The 16959-nt window shown below is 36.9% G+C and overlaps 1 protein-coding gene across 2 annotated transcripts; it reads left to right on the forward strand.

Annotated features, from left to right (window-relative positions):
- The first annotated feature begins 1317 nt into the window (after window positions 1-1317).
- On the forward strand, window positions 1318-14549 carry LOC106807273 (serine/threonine-protein phosphatase 6 regulatory subunit 3-like). 2 transcript variants are annotated; one of them, XM_014809569.1, is made up of 20 exons: window positions 1318-1500; window positions 2658-2737; window positions 3178-3264; window positions 3476-3662; window positions 4091-4228; window positions 5028-5093; window positions 5357-5472; window positions 5977-6090; window positions 6214-6346; window positions 6738-6890; window positions 7247-7372; window positions 8495-8663; window positions 9138-9223; window positions 10382-10462; window positions 10591-10688; window positions 11083-11143; window positions 11350-11522; window positions 11817-11953; window positions 12063-12279; window positions 12415-14549. In XM_014809569.1, the coding sequence occupies exons 1-20, from the start codon at window positions 1441-1443 to the stop codon at window positions 12530-12532; spliced, it is 2400 nt and encodes a 799-aa protein (XP_014665055.1). In that variant the 5' UTR covers window positions 1318-1440; the 3' UTR covers window positions 12533-14549. The 2 variants fall into 2 exon arrangements, with proteins under 2 accessions (XP_014665055.1, XP_014665056.1); XM_014809570.1 differs by having other exon boundaries at window positions 10591-10640.
- The last annotated feature ends 2410 nt before the right edge of the window (window positions 14550-16959 follow it).

Raw genomic sequence — 16959 nt, forward strand, 5'->3', positions numbered from 1 at the left:
TACATACCATACATACATACGTACCTACATACATACATAACATACATCAACATACACTTACACTACGATACATAACATACCATACATACATACATACATAACATAACATACATACATTAACATACATACAGTACATACATACATACCATGACATACATACATACATATCATACATACGATACAGTACATACATACATACATACATACCATACATACATACATGACATACATACATACAATACATACATACATACATACCATACATACATACATTACATACATACATACCATACATACATACATACAACATACATACATACATTATCATAGCATCCATACATCCATACCATACATACATACATACATACATACATACATACATACAGTTACAATACACTACATACATACATACATACAATACATCATACATACATACATAGCATACATACATACAATACATACAGTAAATACCATCATTACATACATACATACATACATACCATTACATACATCATACCATACCATATCATACATACATACATACATACAATACAATACATACATACATCACATCCACATACATACATACATACATACATACATACATACATATCAGCTACATACATGACATAGCATACATGACATACAGTACCATACATACATACATACATACATACATCAGGGTCGCGGATACATACAATACATACATACCATACATACATACATACATACATACACACATACATACATACATCCATAATAGCATACATGCATACATACATACAACATACATACATACATACATACACTAACATAACATAACATACATACATACATACCATACATACCATAGCGAGGTACATTATCATACATAACATACATACAATACGATCACATACATACATACAGGGCTACATACATACAGTACATACATACATGACATACCATACATACATAGCATACATACATGACAGTACATACATACATAACATGACATACAGGTACATACATACATTACTATAGGCACACATCACATCACACAGCAAACACACACACACAACAGAGGCGACACACACACACACATTGCACACACACAGCTGGCGACACACACACACACACACATCAACATACTACATACTATACATCATACATACATCATACGATACATACATACATACATACATACATACCGAACCAGCGTATAATGACAAAAATATTTGTATACATACATACATACGCATTTAATGAAAGTAAAAAAACACAAAGTATGGAAAAATGTAGGCAAACTGATTCTAATAATTCCCACAAGAGGGCGCGACAAACTTGTGATTTTGATGCTTGTTGTGTTTTTAATATTTTACGATATCTATCTGCTCATGGTTTTGTATTAACTCTTCAAACCTTATTTCTGTTAGCACGTTTGTATAGGAAAAATCAACGATGTTTTGGAAATGTAATATGGTAGCAACATCCAACGTCGACACGTTACTTGACGACGAGGTATTGAACTGGAATAGGCCTAGGGATCAACCCACCAACTTGTGACCAAGGGGCGTTTGAATAAAAGTTGCCTATGCCTGATGTTAACTTATACTTTATAGGACTAATAAGTCAAGATAACGGCACTAGACACTGCCATTCGCCCCAGATTAGTAGCTTACAAGTCACGGATTAGAATGTTTAAGGAAATTGTATTGCATAAAAACTTGCAAACCATGCAAGTAATTGAAGTATACCCAAGGTTTGTCAATGTCAAAGAGTAGGCCTAATAATTATTAAACAAAAATTACGAAGTAGTAATTTATTATCATGAATGTTGACGTCTCTACTACGGTCACGTCACCTCTGCAGTCTCCCCTTGCCATGCCATTTCTTCTGCTACAGTTGTCAGTAGGCCCTATCTTTCGCTTTGCGATTGAACAGTACATGCTCGGCGACTATGTTTGATAGTAAGGTGACAGCTTTCGACTACCAAACGGATGCAATTTATTATTATTATTATTATTAAATCTTTACTGCACGTAATTCAAATACAAGTACATGTACTGAACATGCTGAAGACAGTCTTTTTCATGAAGAAATACTATAGTCTTCAGATACTTGATAATGGTGAAGCAAACATGCTTTAAATGCTAATTGTATTTTTATCTATTCATAAGCTTAAAAGTGGAAGAGTCCTACAATGCACTGTTTTTTAATATGTAAAATTGGTTGGCTATAAGTACAAGACAGCACCCCGATGTTCTAAGCATTGCCATTGACCAGTATTACCAGCTAGCCTCATAATGATACTGTAAGCTTGAGAATCAGATGCAATTGAATCAAGTTTTTAGTAATATCGTATACATACCTTTCTCGTATGCTTATATGAGTATATGTCAAGATGTAGCTATATCTTTACTGCATCAGCGATGTTTTTGAGAGTGGACGTATTTTGTGAAAGCTCGTGTTACAATCGGTTATACTTAAAGAGTCGTCAATCAGCTAAGTTCGTTCTTTATAAACTACTGTCAAAAACACGTTTATGTTTCCTCAGTATAGCTTTAGCTATACAGAAATCATGTGTTAGACTGAGCTTATTGCTATAAGTAAGATTGTTATTCATGTAATACTTGTAAATTCTTACTCTAAAATATATATTGATGGCTTATTTACAGGATGTTACCCTTCATAAACTAATGGAGGAAGAAGATCTATTGCAAGAGTGCAAGGGCCTGAATAATAAGCTGATAGTCTTGTAAATATAATTTTAATTTATATATACCTACAAACTGTGAAGAACATTTTACTAGAAGTAATCTATAGGTGGTACACATAGTTATCTGTGAATTTAGTTATTTAATAATAGTTATCTTGCTGTCCCCTTTTCTCAATATATCAGGTTATCAATGTAGTATAATCTAACATTAATTTAATTGTTTTACAACGATACCTTCTGTGTTTTTACAAGTCTTACCAACCATCACTTGAGGCAGTAACAGTATATGAGATCTGTGGACGTTAGTCTTGCGGTGATATATCTGTTAGTCTGAACGATTATGAACCCATTATATATCTTATATCAGGAGCGTATAATGGCAATATTTGTCATTATACGCTCCTGCTTATATGTATATAGTTATCTTATAAACTCACCCAGTTGTTCATTAAACAATATTACTATGTGTTGTGTTTTAGCCTTGTTCAGCCAGAGGTGCTACACGAATTGGTGGATCTTATTATAACAGAACCACCAGAAGGAGAAGTAGAGACAATGAGATATAAGTAAGCGTATAGTACTGTATACATATATTACCCTAATTTAGTCTGAATGTATTACCCGTCTTCTCATAAGATAGGTTAAATTTTTGAATTGAAATTGAGAAAAACCAGTATTCTACCTTTGACTATTAGAGTTTCTTTAAAATCAATTAGGTTTCACGTTAAACATTCAAATTGTTTCAGTGTGTGTTTAGCTGCATGTATATCTTTGCAGATACGCAAACCTGGCCTGTGAGCTGTTGACATGTGATGTGTCTAAGATGAACGAAGTTCTTTCCTCTAGCATAGATGTGCTAGACAAATTATGCACATTCATCAGACAGCAGTCACCACTGAATCCTCTCCTCGCCAGTTTCTTTAGCAAGACACTTGGAATTTTGGTGCTGCGAAAGTCAGAGACGGTATAATTTCTATTTCTTATATATGGTGGGTAGCATTAGCAACAGACAAGCAGTATAACGATGTTGATTGTCCTAGAAAATAAATTGTATAATTGTAAGTTATACAGTTGATTAGTATAGTTGATGTGATTATGTGGATGTTTATTGTTGTGATTCAGTTTTAATTTGTTGTTTAATTGTGCCGTGTTTATATTATACTAAGTTAAATAATGTATTCTTTATCATTTAATCTGGATGTATAGCCAAAATTTTGGGTGACTTATTTTACTTTGCCATACATATATTTTGTTTTCTTATTTTCATGTTGCATTAGTTGATACATCCACCTCATTCATCAAACCAAAGTTTTATCTATTAAAGGTACTTTTGCAGCACAAGTTCTCCACCTGCAGCTTGTAGTGTAAGAGTTTCATCTGGATGTTTTTCAGATGCTAAAGTATATTAGTGGCAGGGAAAACATGATTGACGAAGTGCTGCAACATCTTGACAAGTCTGCTAATATGGACCTAGTTCTGCGATTTGCAACATGTGCAGAACCTCACAATATCCGATGCTTGTACAAAGAGGTTTGAGCTATAGAACAATACCTGTACTAACATACTGGATAATAGCAATCTAGTATTTAAAGCCGCACAATGCGCATCCAAACGCTAATTTCTTCAGTACTAGACTAGCAAATACTTCGTGTCATGCATAATCATACTACCTTATGGCAAAATAAACTCTAGTTCCTCCCATTTCACTGCGCGTTGTCTTATAAAAGGTATTTTGAAAATACCTCTGATGTTGTTGACAGTTCCCCAATCTCCAAGCAACCGTGCAGCGGTGCCGCGGTACAGCGGTACGGGCGCAGCAAAGATAAAAACATCTGACGTCACGTCACCACTTCGATGTTATGTTGTTTGAAACAAGTTAGCGTTGGCGCCTGATTACCTGATTTCGCACCTCTTTCTTGTTGGGAACGCGCAGTCAAATGGGAGGAACTAGAGTTTATTTTGCCATAAGGTAGTATGATTATGCATGACACGAAGTATTTGCTAGTCTAGTACTGAAGAAATTAGCGTTTGGATGCGCATTGTGCGGCTTTAAGGTGCTGTATATTAACTAACTAGTATTGGTGATGCTGAAGAATATGTAATTATATTGTGATACTTGAAAATAAATAGTATGTTTTCAGTATGCCTAAAGTAATAGAGTAATAGTAATAGTATAGTAATAGAATAACTAAAATAGTAATAGTAGTAGCAGTAGCAGTAATAGTAGCAGTAGCAGGTAACTGTTGGCTATTATCAGTAGTTGTGTTTTTTATGTGGTAATAAGTCTTCCGCTATTAGCACACGCATGAGATTATCTGCTGTCTTGCAGTGGTTGAATGAACAGAAATTGGTGCCGAAACTTGTCAGCCTAATCGAACCTAAAAGTTCAGAACAGGTGAGCCAATGCAGCCATGCTTATTTTAAGTTATCATGATCTAAAACTACAGTCGTTGTCCCAACTTTGTTGTCTCTGATTATAATTGTATATTTTAGTGCTATTCTACAATCAGATAGGTTGATTTGTGAATGAAAATTAATATCAACCCCTAAATAAATTGAAACGATTTCATTTTGAGTCAATCTTTGACCTTATAAAATAGTGCTCACTTATTCCTCTGATAGAATGCTTCACTAAAGTACTGCTTTCTTATTTTCTAGATGCAATGCTATGCTTCTCAGGCTGTCTGTGATATGGTAATATCATTGCGAGACCAGAAGACTCACAGTGACAAAGACAGTACGGATACTTTTCCATTGCTGTCAGTGCTGGAATCGTGAGTATCTCTATTTATGGCTAGATGTTTCTGATCTGCGCTTCCTTCTCCTAGAGCAGATCTGTCTGGTAGCTGGATGGGCTGAAATTGCCTCTGGCTGAAGTATGGTGCTCACCAAGAAGGATTTCATAGATGGACTAATTAGATTTGTGAATGCATGTTCCTGGATGAAACCGATGTTCACACAATGAATGTTTAATAGAAGAATATTCATAAGTATATGTACATGGAGGGATAGAAACAAGATATGAAGTTGTTTGTTAAATGAAAGTAAAGTTGGCAAATTTTGTTTGACAGCATTAAGCCACATGTGGTCTGATATATGTGTGTATGTCTATGCATCCGCACGCACGTTGCACATGCCTGCCTGTGTGTTGATTTGATACTATTTAACCCCACGTGAATGTGGTTAGACATGCTAGCATCACATCATTTTGCTAACCAAATTTTGACTGAACAGATGATACAAGTCTAGCAATAATAATGTCAATGTTTTCGTTTCAGAGAGAGCACTGCTTCACAGCTGTTGGATCAAATGTTCTCAGGGTCAATCACAGAACTAACTTTAGTACATGGAATAAGCGTGTTTCTTGCGATATTTGATACTTCCAAACCAAAGTAAGTGTATACTCGTAGTGAAATTCAAATTCAAGTAGAAGTAAAAATAAGTGTGTTTAGGAAACATTTTAGATTGATGTTATATTGTTCACCATATCTTATTTCTACTATACTTTATTGAAGTTCGGCAGATGTTGAGCAGGAGGCAGCTCTTCAAGAGAAGTTCGAGTCTACTGTAGCGGACATAACAGGAGCAGTGGAGGCCCTTATTCCACGGCTACACAACCTACACAACGTACTGGAAGAGCCACCTGCTGTAAGAGAGTCGAGGATTATTGTGGCTTATATACATCATAGCAAACACATAAAATGTCATGTAGTGCTATAATCAATGTCATCAAACATTATATGCCAATTTTCAGTGATAATGTTGAACATAATTTATTCGTTTTAGGAGTTCTTCTTCAGCACATTTTTATCTGTAAAGTGTGTTTAATAAAAAACACTAGCATTATGGAAGTAACACAGAATGGGCAGTAGAATTATACAGATGTATAACCAATTCCAAAACCATGTGTATCATTTGTTTTCAAGCAAAAAAAGGATTTCAGTGTTTTATAGAATGTAGGTAATGGCTCCATGCCTGTTAGTCCAGCATCCATTAATTTCCACTTCGTGTAAAATATAGTTGGTAATTATTTGTCCAGCTTATGCCAATGATAACGACGATAGGAACACTTGATCCACCGTTTGGATCTGCACGACTTCAAGTGGCAAAGCTTGTCTCCGCCATCATAGAGATTAATGAACCAAGGATAGATGCCGAACTTGCCAGGCTTGGTACACTTGATGTGTTACTGGTCAGTCTTCACACACTGCATGATACAAACTTTAGAAATTTACATTTTACTTGCTAGAAGATGCTACGTCGGCAATGTGTATAAATTCTACAAAAAATTCACCATTATTTCCACATTTTACCAGTATTTGCTATTTTATTATTTGCTTCCAGAAAATATTAAAAATCTAAAAGAGAGAAATATTTTATACTCTATAATATAAGTTCGTTCTCACCTGGAATTCACGCTTGAATTCACACAGGAATTTGCTACATTTGCTCATGAAAATATCTACACGTGTACGATCTGTTAGTATAAATATGCTCGTGACTGCCTTAATCAATTGTAGTGATGAAGTAAAATTCTGTTTTTTGCAGGACCTGTTCTTTAAATACGAGTGGAATAACTTTCTGCACACTCACGTCGAACACAGCATACGTTCTGTGTTTGCAGCCCCACCCTTGGAAGGAGACACAGTCCTAGGACACCCTCTAATACAGCATGTAAGTGACTGCCCCTCATCAGTCCTGTATAGGGCACACTAACTATTAGCATTGTGTTTGCTGTATAACATCAAGAGCATATTAAGAAGGAGAGCATACAACGGGGAAATGAAAAAACCATGTTGTAGTTTCAGTGAAATTAGTAAACTTTACCCGTTTTATTTTGACAATTCTTTGCGGTATTATTATTCAACTGTCCTTCCTTGATAATGTAAAACCAACCGCTTGTTCCTACGATGTCTCTAGGCTGAGATATTGAGCGGTGAAAATCTAGTATTTTGCCAAAAATCTAACTAGAGTTCACTGCGAGCTGCGACTGTCTCTCGTTTTAGTGGACAGTATGTTGCTTCCGGTCGCCGCTGTAGCGCTGACTCGATACGTTATTACTACAGCGTTACTACATCCAGCGTAAGAGTTGGGTCATCACCATGGCAATAAAAAACAAGACGTTTTTGTGGAGTCCATGACTGGAAATGCGAGAAAAGATAGTAGAAGGAAACGTAATTTCATTTGTTAATGAATGACGGAAACACGCGAGGTTTCTTGAAGCTATCACCAAAGCGAGAGACAGTCGCAGCTCGCAGTGAACTCTAGTTCGATTTTCGGCAAAATACCAGATTTTCACCGCTCATTATATCAGCGTAGGGGCATCGTAGGGACATGCGGTTGGTTTTACATTATTAAGGAAGGACAGCTGAATAATAACACCGCAAAGAATCATCGAAATAAAACGGGCAAAGTTTCTTAATTCGACTAATACTGCAACATGGTTTCAGCATTTCACCGTTGTACGCTCTCTTTCTTAATACGCTCTTGATAACATTTCTATGAATGTTGCTGATATTAACCTTTAAAATAATTTACATCAATCTGTATTATCGAATAGTGTATAAGTATAACATTGTAAAAATTTATCTAATACAAATCACACTTTCTAAAATGCTAACAGCTTGATGATAGTAACTTATCTCATCATTTGTGATTTTATGAAACATTATTTCAAGGTAATTTGTACTTTTGTTGTGATGAGAAATATTTGATCTTTATTAAATCTTCCTTATTTGCCTAAATACTTAATAAGATTTTTAGGTTAAAGTTTAATATTGTTATATTATTCTCTAGCTTTTCAGTGGGTGTCGCTTGAAACAGAGGATATTGGAGTCATTTGAAAAATGTGACAGCGGTTGCCGCAGGCCTGGTTACATGGGGCATGTGATTAAAATAGCAAATGATATTGCAAGTTTTCTAGAGGCAGAGTCAAGCGAAGAACTAGTCAAGAGCTTTGAAACAGGTGAGTCAGGTGTAATACATCCCAAGGTTAATATTGTCACAAGCCCATGTGAATTAAATATATTCAATGGTGTAGTTGTACTGTATATAAACTTTGTGCTTCATTTTAAACGGTCTCAATAATCTAAAATAACTATATCACCATGTGTGTGTGGCATGCACGCATTGTGAGTGAGCATGCACAAGGGCGGCGCTACAAGGTGCACTGACATGCAATTGTGACAAACAAAATAACAGACAGTACTGGAGAAATTTTGAAGAAATTCAGAATGTTTTCTAGATACTTTATGTAATAGTATAGGTAATCCTCTTCTCATTAAATTTCAGTTAACAATGCTCTATAGACATTATGGTCTTAAATGTGAAAGGTTCAACTGTGTCTCTTTTTATTTACTCACGATTGTTCATGAACAAAGGCTTTACCTGCTAATGTTACTGTTATACAGCTATTGTTCCCATGTGTTTTCATTTTCAGGTACCCTTGCAGACAGTGTGCAGAAATGGCAAGAATTTGTGGCTGGACCACTCACTGATATCAATAAGAAGCAAGCCCCTGATATAGTAGGAATTTTCTTTTACAATATATATTGTCTTTATTCATTAATTCTTGTCTAATCAAATTTCATTTTTAAATGTATTGTTTTTGGTCAGAAATTTTTGTATCAGTTTAGGTTTCATATTTTCACTATATATTTATAAATTCATCAAATACTCTGTTGCATATGTTGTCTGCAATTAAATCTATCCCCCGCGACGAAGTCGGCGGGGATACTATGGTTTCATGTCTCCCCAGACGCCGCCGCTCGGTCCGCCGCAGAGAATTTCCCTTCCGCTCTATAACTTGACTCCTAATTGACCTAGCGCTACCAAACTTGGTATACTTACACATCTTGGGGAGAAGGTGAGCAGCGTACCAAATCCACATCACTGCGACCTTTATTTGACCTTTACCTTGACCTTGATCATATTTCCCTTCCGCTCTCTTACTCGGCCCCTAATTGACCTAGCGCTACCAAACTTGGTATACTTACACATCTTGGAGAGAAGGTATGTCGCATAGCAAAACCAGGTCACTGCCCCCTTTATTTGATCTTTACCTTGATCATATTTTCCTTCCGCTCTATAACTTGGCCCCTAATTGACCTAGCGCGACCAAACTTGGTATACTTACACATCTTGGAGAGAAGGTATGTCGCATAGCAAAACCAGGTCACTACGACCTTTATTTGACCTTTACCTTGACCATATTTTCCTTCCGCTCTATAACTCGGCCCCTAATTGACCTAGCGCTACCAAACTTGGTATACTTACACATCTTAGGGAGAAGGTGTGTCGCGCACCAAAACCAGGTCACTACGACCTTTATTTGACCTTTACCTTGACCTTGATCATATTTCCCTTTCGCTCTGTAATTCGGCCCCTACTTGACCTAGCGCTACCAAACTTGGTATACTTACACATCTTGGGGAGAAGGTGAGCAGCGTACCAAAACCACGTCACTGCGACCTTTATTTGACCTTTACTTTGACCTTGTTCATATTTCCCTTCCGCTCTATAACTCGGCCCCTAATTGACCTAGCGCTACCAAACTTGGTATACTTACACATCTTGGGGAGAATATGTGTCGCGTACAAAAACCAGGTCACTGTGGCTTTTATTTGACCTTGACCTTGATCATGCTTAATATAAGACAACGCATCTCTGTGTCATCTTATATAGATAACAGGACCGATGCTACACACCAGTTTGGATGGTGACTTTTCAAATGCAGATTTTCCTCATGAAACAGCCTTCCAACAGGTAAATTATTTATGTACAATGGGTGGTGTCTGGCTTGAATTAGTTTAAACTTGTGTACTTTACCTAAATGTTACTCTACTTAGTATTAGGTGAATAAGTATGCCATCGCAATACCTTTTTCATTGCAGGCATTTGAAAGACATCGCCTGCAGCAAATGACTGACAACTTCTTGGCGAGGTTTGCTTTCAGGAATGAAAACTTATCCATTCCAGATGAGGCAATGAGGTAGCAGTGGTAGTGAGTGCAAGGGTGGAGTGAGTTTAAGAGAAAGAAAGCTGCAGTGGTGTGGAGTTTCAGTAGGAATCAGGGTGGGAGTGAGATTGGACAGAGTTTAGGTGAAAGGAAAATGTGCTAGTTGATGGGGTACATGTGGCCGTAGGTGAATGGATGGGGGGGGGTGCGTTCCTGTTTGCTGAATTATACTAGGATGTGTGGCCATGGCATTTCTATTTATTTTTAGAAGTAATCTCCATAAAGGAGTTTTCATACTGGAGCATTATTTAATAGGTGACAACTTCACCAACTGCTCATACTCATGATACTGTCATAGTATGCAATATATCAATAGCAGTTTGCTTATAGTATGAGGTATACACACTGTGATTATTCTGTATTTTAGTGCGCCTCTAGATGGAAGGTTGAACAAGATCAAACTGGTTAGGTCTGATGCAGTGGACATGGTATTATTAATTATTTAAATTTAAATTTGCACACCGAATTTTGAAGTAGTTTTTTTAGCAATTCATATTGAAATGCAATTTGATTATTCATCGTTATTGTTCATCCTATTTTGAACATGTGTAGCATGCAATACCATTCCTTTGTATAATAATCTTGCAAATCAAGTTATTTTATGCCAACTGTCCCCGTTCTATGCCCTACACAGCAAGGTGATGCTGCCCTGTTTGAAAAGATATCCAGCCAAAAGAGTCGGTCTTTCGGTGATGGTAGCGATGATGATGATGATGACGATGATGATGATGATGGCTGGGAGTTCAAGGACGGCAGTGGGAACGTGTTTCTGAGCGCAGCAGCTGAAACTGAGCGGAGTGTTGACAAGTGAGTAGCTCTCCGTGCTCTCGGCTATCATTGTCATGAAATCTAGATTGGTGCAGCATTTCTGCAAGCAGAAGAGCTAAGCTGTCTATTGAGAATTACTACAATTAAAAGTGTGTATTCAGAGCATTTACAAGTTTTATCTGTCCGATAACCTCCAGTGGGATGTAGGCGGTAGATCAAATGATAGTGTGATGTAACTTTCATTATGTTGTGTGGTGTAAAAGTGAGTTGTGTTTGGTATCTTAATGTTACTTGTTATAATTTATGTCGTACATAATACTATTTACTCTGCAGGCTGCCCTTGGAGCAGGAACCTGAGGGATCTGGAAGCAGCTCTGAAGAAGAGGAGAACTCTGGTCCAAGGAAAATAGTCTCAGCTTCACCTGTAGCTAAAGGAGATCTTATTGGTCCCGCCGCGACAAATGACCAAGGTAGGCAATGTTCAGGTTTTGTGACATTACTGGTTCACTGAAATCTAAAAGGTCTTATTCGCTTATGTTGTTATTTCGCTCAATATAATGATGCAAACGTCTTCTCCAGGCTGGGCGAACTTTGATTTGGCACCAGCATCATCATTTGGGACAGTGTCAGATGACCCGAATCTGTGGGACACAGCGCAGAATCCTGCACCAGATGTGTTTACATCAGATGCCTGGGACATAGATAGTGAGCCAGCTCCATGGAAATTTGAAGCAGGAGATGAAGATTCTACAGAAGGATGGGCAGACTTTTCTGGATTCAGCTCAACTATCCCCTGGTAACTGTCTTGAAACATCAGTGGAAAACTCAATCGTTTCTAGTTGGTATCATTCAGTTAGTTTCTATACATTGTAATTTCTAGTATGGTAGGCCTGGTCTGCAAGTTTATTTACGTGTGTTTGCTTGTGTTTAGCGCCAACTTGACGAGCACTGAAACAACATCTGATGAAACGTCAGCAAGCAGCACTACCGATGCAGCTCCAGCAGCAGTAGTGGACAGCTCTTCGTCATCAGAGAATTCAGCAGGATAGTGATCAGTGCTTTCACATGTATATGTATAAGGGAACATCCAATGTTTGAGAGTGCACACCTCGAATTAACCAGTGGCCACGACGTGGGTGTTCTACCCATCTGTGTAGAATAATGAGTGCTAAACCTAAGGCTTTATATATTATAGTCAAGCAGGTGTTGTTGATAGTATATTCTTGTAATCTGTTAAGATATATAATGTAGCGCAAACCCAAGGCTGTGTCATGCGTTGTCCTTCTGTATAGAGGCCACATCCTTGCTAATGTGTGTTGGACTGCTTTGTCACAGGGCTAGACAAGAATTTGTTCTATCCATATTTAATGTGTTTCTTAATTTCATGAAATGAAAGGCTACGTATGCAATGACGTTAGTGTCGGTACCATTTACTGTTCGTGATATCTCAGTAAGGAATGGTCATGCCCAGTTAGTATGCATGATACAGCTACGATTACACTAGATTATGGTAGAAAGACAGTCCCATTCAAACGTCGATTGCATTAGTAAAAAGTCAGATGGCCAAACTCCCAAAGGTCACACATATCACTGTAATTTTTAATCTGATAAAGAAATATTTGAGAAACCCACTGCAAAACCTAGTTTTGATGACCAATCATTTTGTATTACTTTATTTAAAACAATTTGTTCTATTGGTAGGATATATTAGGTGTGTTAAAAGTAGTTAATTACTGAAATTTTGTTTCAAAATAGGGATAAACTTATCTCGAATCGTTAGACAGTTTACTAACATGACAATGCTAATTTCACACAAAAACAGGCCGGTAGTGGTCCAGAGACATAATTTACAGATCAATTTTTCTTTAATCTTGCTATACTATAAACAGGTGTGATGGCAGGAGACATGTTTTTTTTTCAGTTGATCCACACTGTCAATTACACACACAACAGTCAATCAATACTTTTTCTTTGTCATGTGTATGTGCAATAAATTGTGTCTTTTGGTATCCACAGTAAATTATTTATGAAAGTAAAAATGGAAGGTTGTTTGCTATGTAGCATATGTACCATGCCCAAGTTTAAAATATTGCCCCATATGGTAATTTTAAATGGCAACTACTGATCTATTTTATAGTCTTGGTGATTCTTGTTATCACTAGGATATGGACACCTATTAGTTTATCATGGTTTACTCAAACTGTTGTGAAATATGCCTTAATGGTGATGTGTGTATAGTAAAAACGAAGAAATTTGTGATGTGTTTACATACATTATTAGCTATTGAATATAATTAGGCTAAGGTTACTGTGCATGTCACATTGGTGCAGTGTCTATTGGCAGCTTTTAAATGTATAAGAAAGCTGTAACGATGCAGTAGCAATTTCAGAGGGATGTAATATAGCAATATATGTTTTTAGAAATGAAACATGAAGTTAAGCATTTTATTGTCATCTATTTGGCATATAATTCTTAGCTAGATAGGCGTATGAGCAAGTACTTGGGCAGGCTTGATGTGTGAGGATATAAGCAGAATTGGCCGTTAGTAGTCTTTCATAACAGTCGTCCGATTAGCAATTGAAATTCAACTTGTCAAATAATTGAATTTTGTAATCTATTTTAGTAAGCAGTAATGGGCACAAGTTGCCCTCTCCACTGCCCTATGCTATTTTTGTCTATACAATTATGTCATTCTCCTCTTCCAGTATAATTGTAGTGTGTTATCATTTTCCTGTCACGTTTCATTTCCCCACCTTATCTGCTTATCGTCATCTTTTTAACGGTTGTTTAGCGGTTTTCAGTAATGATATGGCAGTGGTAGAAACTGCATAGAAATCTTGCACAAAATTTCCATAGTACCGGGATTCCTACGGTGTATATGTCTATGCTGTATGTCATGATGCCTCTCTTCATGTACAATACTTTCATAATATTACAGTAAGGCTTAACACAGAGCACTAAGCTGCAAATATAAGATATGATCATGTGTTGGAGAATAACTATATTGTACATACAGCATGTATTCTTAAATGATAATAGAGTAATAAGTATGAAATGTACAGTAAATAAGCCAGCTTGTCTGAATGTCATTTATTGCCTGTAATAGCATACATTAGGCTGCTGTCATTGAGGTTTACACATGTTTCTGTGTACATTAAATTTAAAGAACATGTATAATCTGCACTAAACTAGAGTACAAGTAGTGACCAGTACTCTTACATCTTACAGCACAGCATTAGTAGACTAATTGTCTCCAGAGTGTAGTATCTTCAGTGTAGATATAGCGAAGATTTATAGCAAGTATTTACAAGTGGTTCCGTGCATATCTGTCATCACCGAGCCTCAAACACGGTCATCCTCTTTGTCCGCTTCTTATACATGATTCTGTAGCCGCACTCACGACATCGAATAGGATCACGGGCCTTGATTTCATTTTCCTGGTGACATTCTGTATAAATACACAACAACACCTGTATGAACAGATGAATGTCTTCCAAAACACGGTGTTATATGCAGTGAAATTTGTAATTTAACTGTTTTTAAGAGGCAATATATACTGTGGCACACAATGTTTAAATAGCCAGTATTGGTTATACAGGTTCTGATGCAAAATACTGACGAGTCACAATACCATTATAGTAGATTTGCTGTGCACAAAAATTAGTGACTCTTAAAGAACATCACATGATAAATCATGTTTACAACTACATTCAGTTTGTTAAACATGTTATCAGTCCTCTATAATTGGTGTTAACTGTTTTGTCAATATATACTGTGACTATGTTACCTCCACAGATGTAAACCATTGCAGCTGCCGGTTTCGGTGGTGGTTGGTCTTTATTTGCCTGTGGTTGTTCCATTATGATGCCCACTTCCTGAAAGCAATGTGTACAACATTTTATTTCAAAATCTCAGATAACTACTAAATATAAATACACAAAAAACATGCCAAGCACACTTATTTACATTGTGGTCCTTGCAATAATACAATTAATCATAAACAGCAGCAATTTTAAGAGTCAGAAATAATCTTTTCATACTTAAGTTTAAACCTTTTACATAATTTTTACATTCTTCTTTACTATTTTCACTGTTGATAAATTATTGATACTCAAAACTACTCTGCCTCAAATATTTCAACATTTTCCATTAAACGTTTTTTTAACATTATACTTTAAAACTATGATATATGGTTGTTATCTTAACGTGTCCTGGTAGCGACTCAATTGCAGTATTTAAAATAGCACGTAAAAGAACCATTCATATTTATGCCTACCCTTACATGAAAAATGACATCTCACACGCCCTGGTACTAAACCTGTCGACTTCAGATGTTAATGTATATCTGTCTGTCATATATTCAGGGCTGAGATTGTATAATATTTTGTAAAACACATCATTATCATCAACACCATAGTTTATTTAATAATTTTATAGAGCTCTGAGGACGCCGATTTAATATAACCGAGGAGACACGTTGAAAATCTCAATCTGTTTTCAAGGGTGAATAAAGCTTGTGAACGAAAATTGTGAACAATGATCGTGAATGAAGATTGTGAATCAAAGAGCTGTAACCAAAGATGAATAAACTAAAGAAATGTCCTGACACACTGACTACTGTAAGAGATGTTACAGCATTGTGTCTATCAGCGTGCATCAGTCGTGCCACACGTTATAGGTGTCTCACCGCGAGCTGCCAATTGTTTACTTCCATCGGCCAGGAATGCCTCCCGCTTGACTACCGTATATGATCGCGTAATAACCGCAAATTTGGCCTCAGATTTCAACCCTGTATTTTCTCTGCGGTTTATAAGTGCGCCATACCACGAGGGGAAATATACTAGGCGCAAAACTTGGTTACCCGATTCAAATTGAGGTGCGGCTTATAGGCGACCGCGGTTATTACGCGATCATATACGGTAGGTGAATGACTAAAACCACGTCTGACGTTCGCAGCTATAACTACATAATAAGAAGAGGTATCAATACAAGGTAAAGTGTGAGGGCAAGTTGGATGTACAGCGCCACTTCTGATTCATTTTTATTGAGTTTCACATAATAAATCGTAGGTAAACTGGGGCATGGAAATGTTGACTTTCTTGTGTTTCGAGCGTGTCATACTCCTCTATATTGTACACTCCCGATTCTATTATATTGTAGTCGCTGGGTTATTCTGCTGCCAGACAACTGTGCGCTTATAGGTGACTGCCATATGCGCCGTGAAATGTGTGACTAACTTAGAAACAAAATACGTAGAAGGTAGACTTGGTAATCGTGTACAACTGCCGTTTCACTGTATATTTCATACTCACAAAACACACACACTACACACTACACATAGAATCTAGCAACCGAGGACTGTGAACATAAGAAACTAAGAACCCCCGTCTCTTCCGCGCGAGCTCTCTTATACTCCGATCTTGCAAGATGAGTCGCGAATTCCTTACCAAATATGCCTCCTACCACTCACTGCCGG

Source organism: Priapulus caudatus, unplaced genomic scaffold, assembly GCF_000485595.1.
Source record: "Priapulus caudatus unplaced genomic scaffold, Priapulus_caudatus-5.0.1 Scaffold205, whole genome shotgun sequence".
In the NCBI taxonomy this organism is placed as follows: domain Eukaryota; kingdom Metazoa; phylum Priapulida; class Priapulimorpha; order Priapulimorphida; family Priapulidae; genus Priapulus; species Priapulus caudatus.

Excerpts from the sequence above, each read along its gene's own strand:
- LOC106807273 (XM_014809569.1), top strand. The coding sequence starts at position 1,441 with ATGTTTTGGAAATGTAATATGGTAGCAACATCCAACGTCGACACGTTA. Across the intron at positions 6,891-7,246 it reads GTACACTTGATGTGTTACTG|GACCTGTTCTTTAAATACGA; the intron begins GTCAGTCTTCAC and ends TGTTTTTTGCAG. Across the intron at positions 11,144-11,349 it reads GGTCTGATGCAGTGGACATG|CAAGGTGATGCTGCCCTGTT; the intron begins GTATTATTAATT and ends TGCCCTACACAG.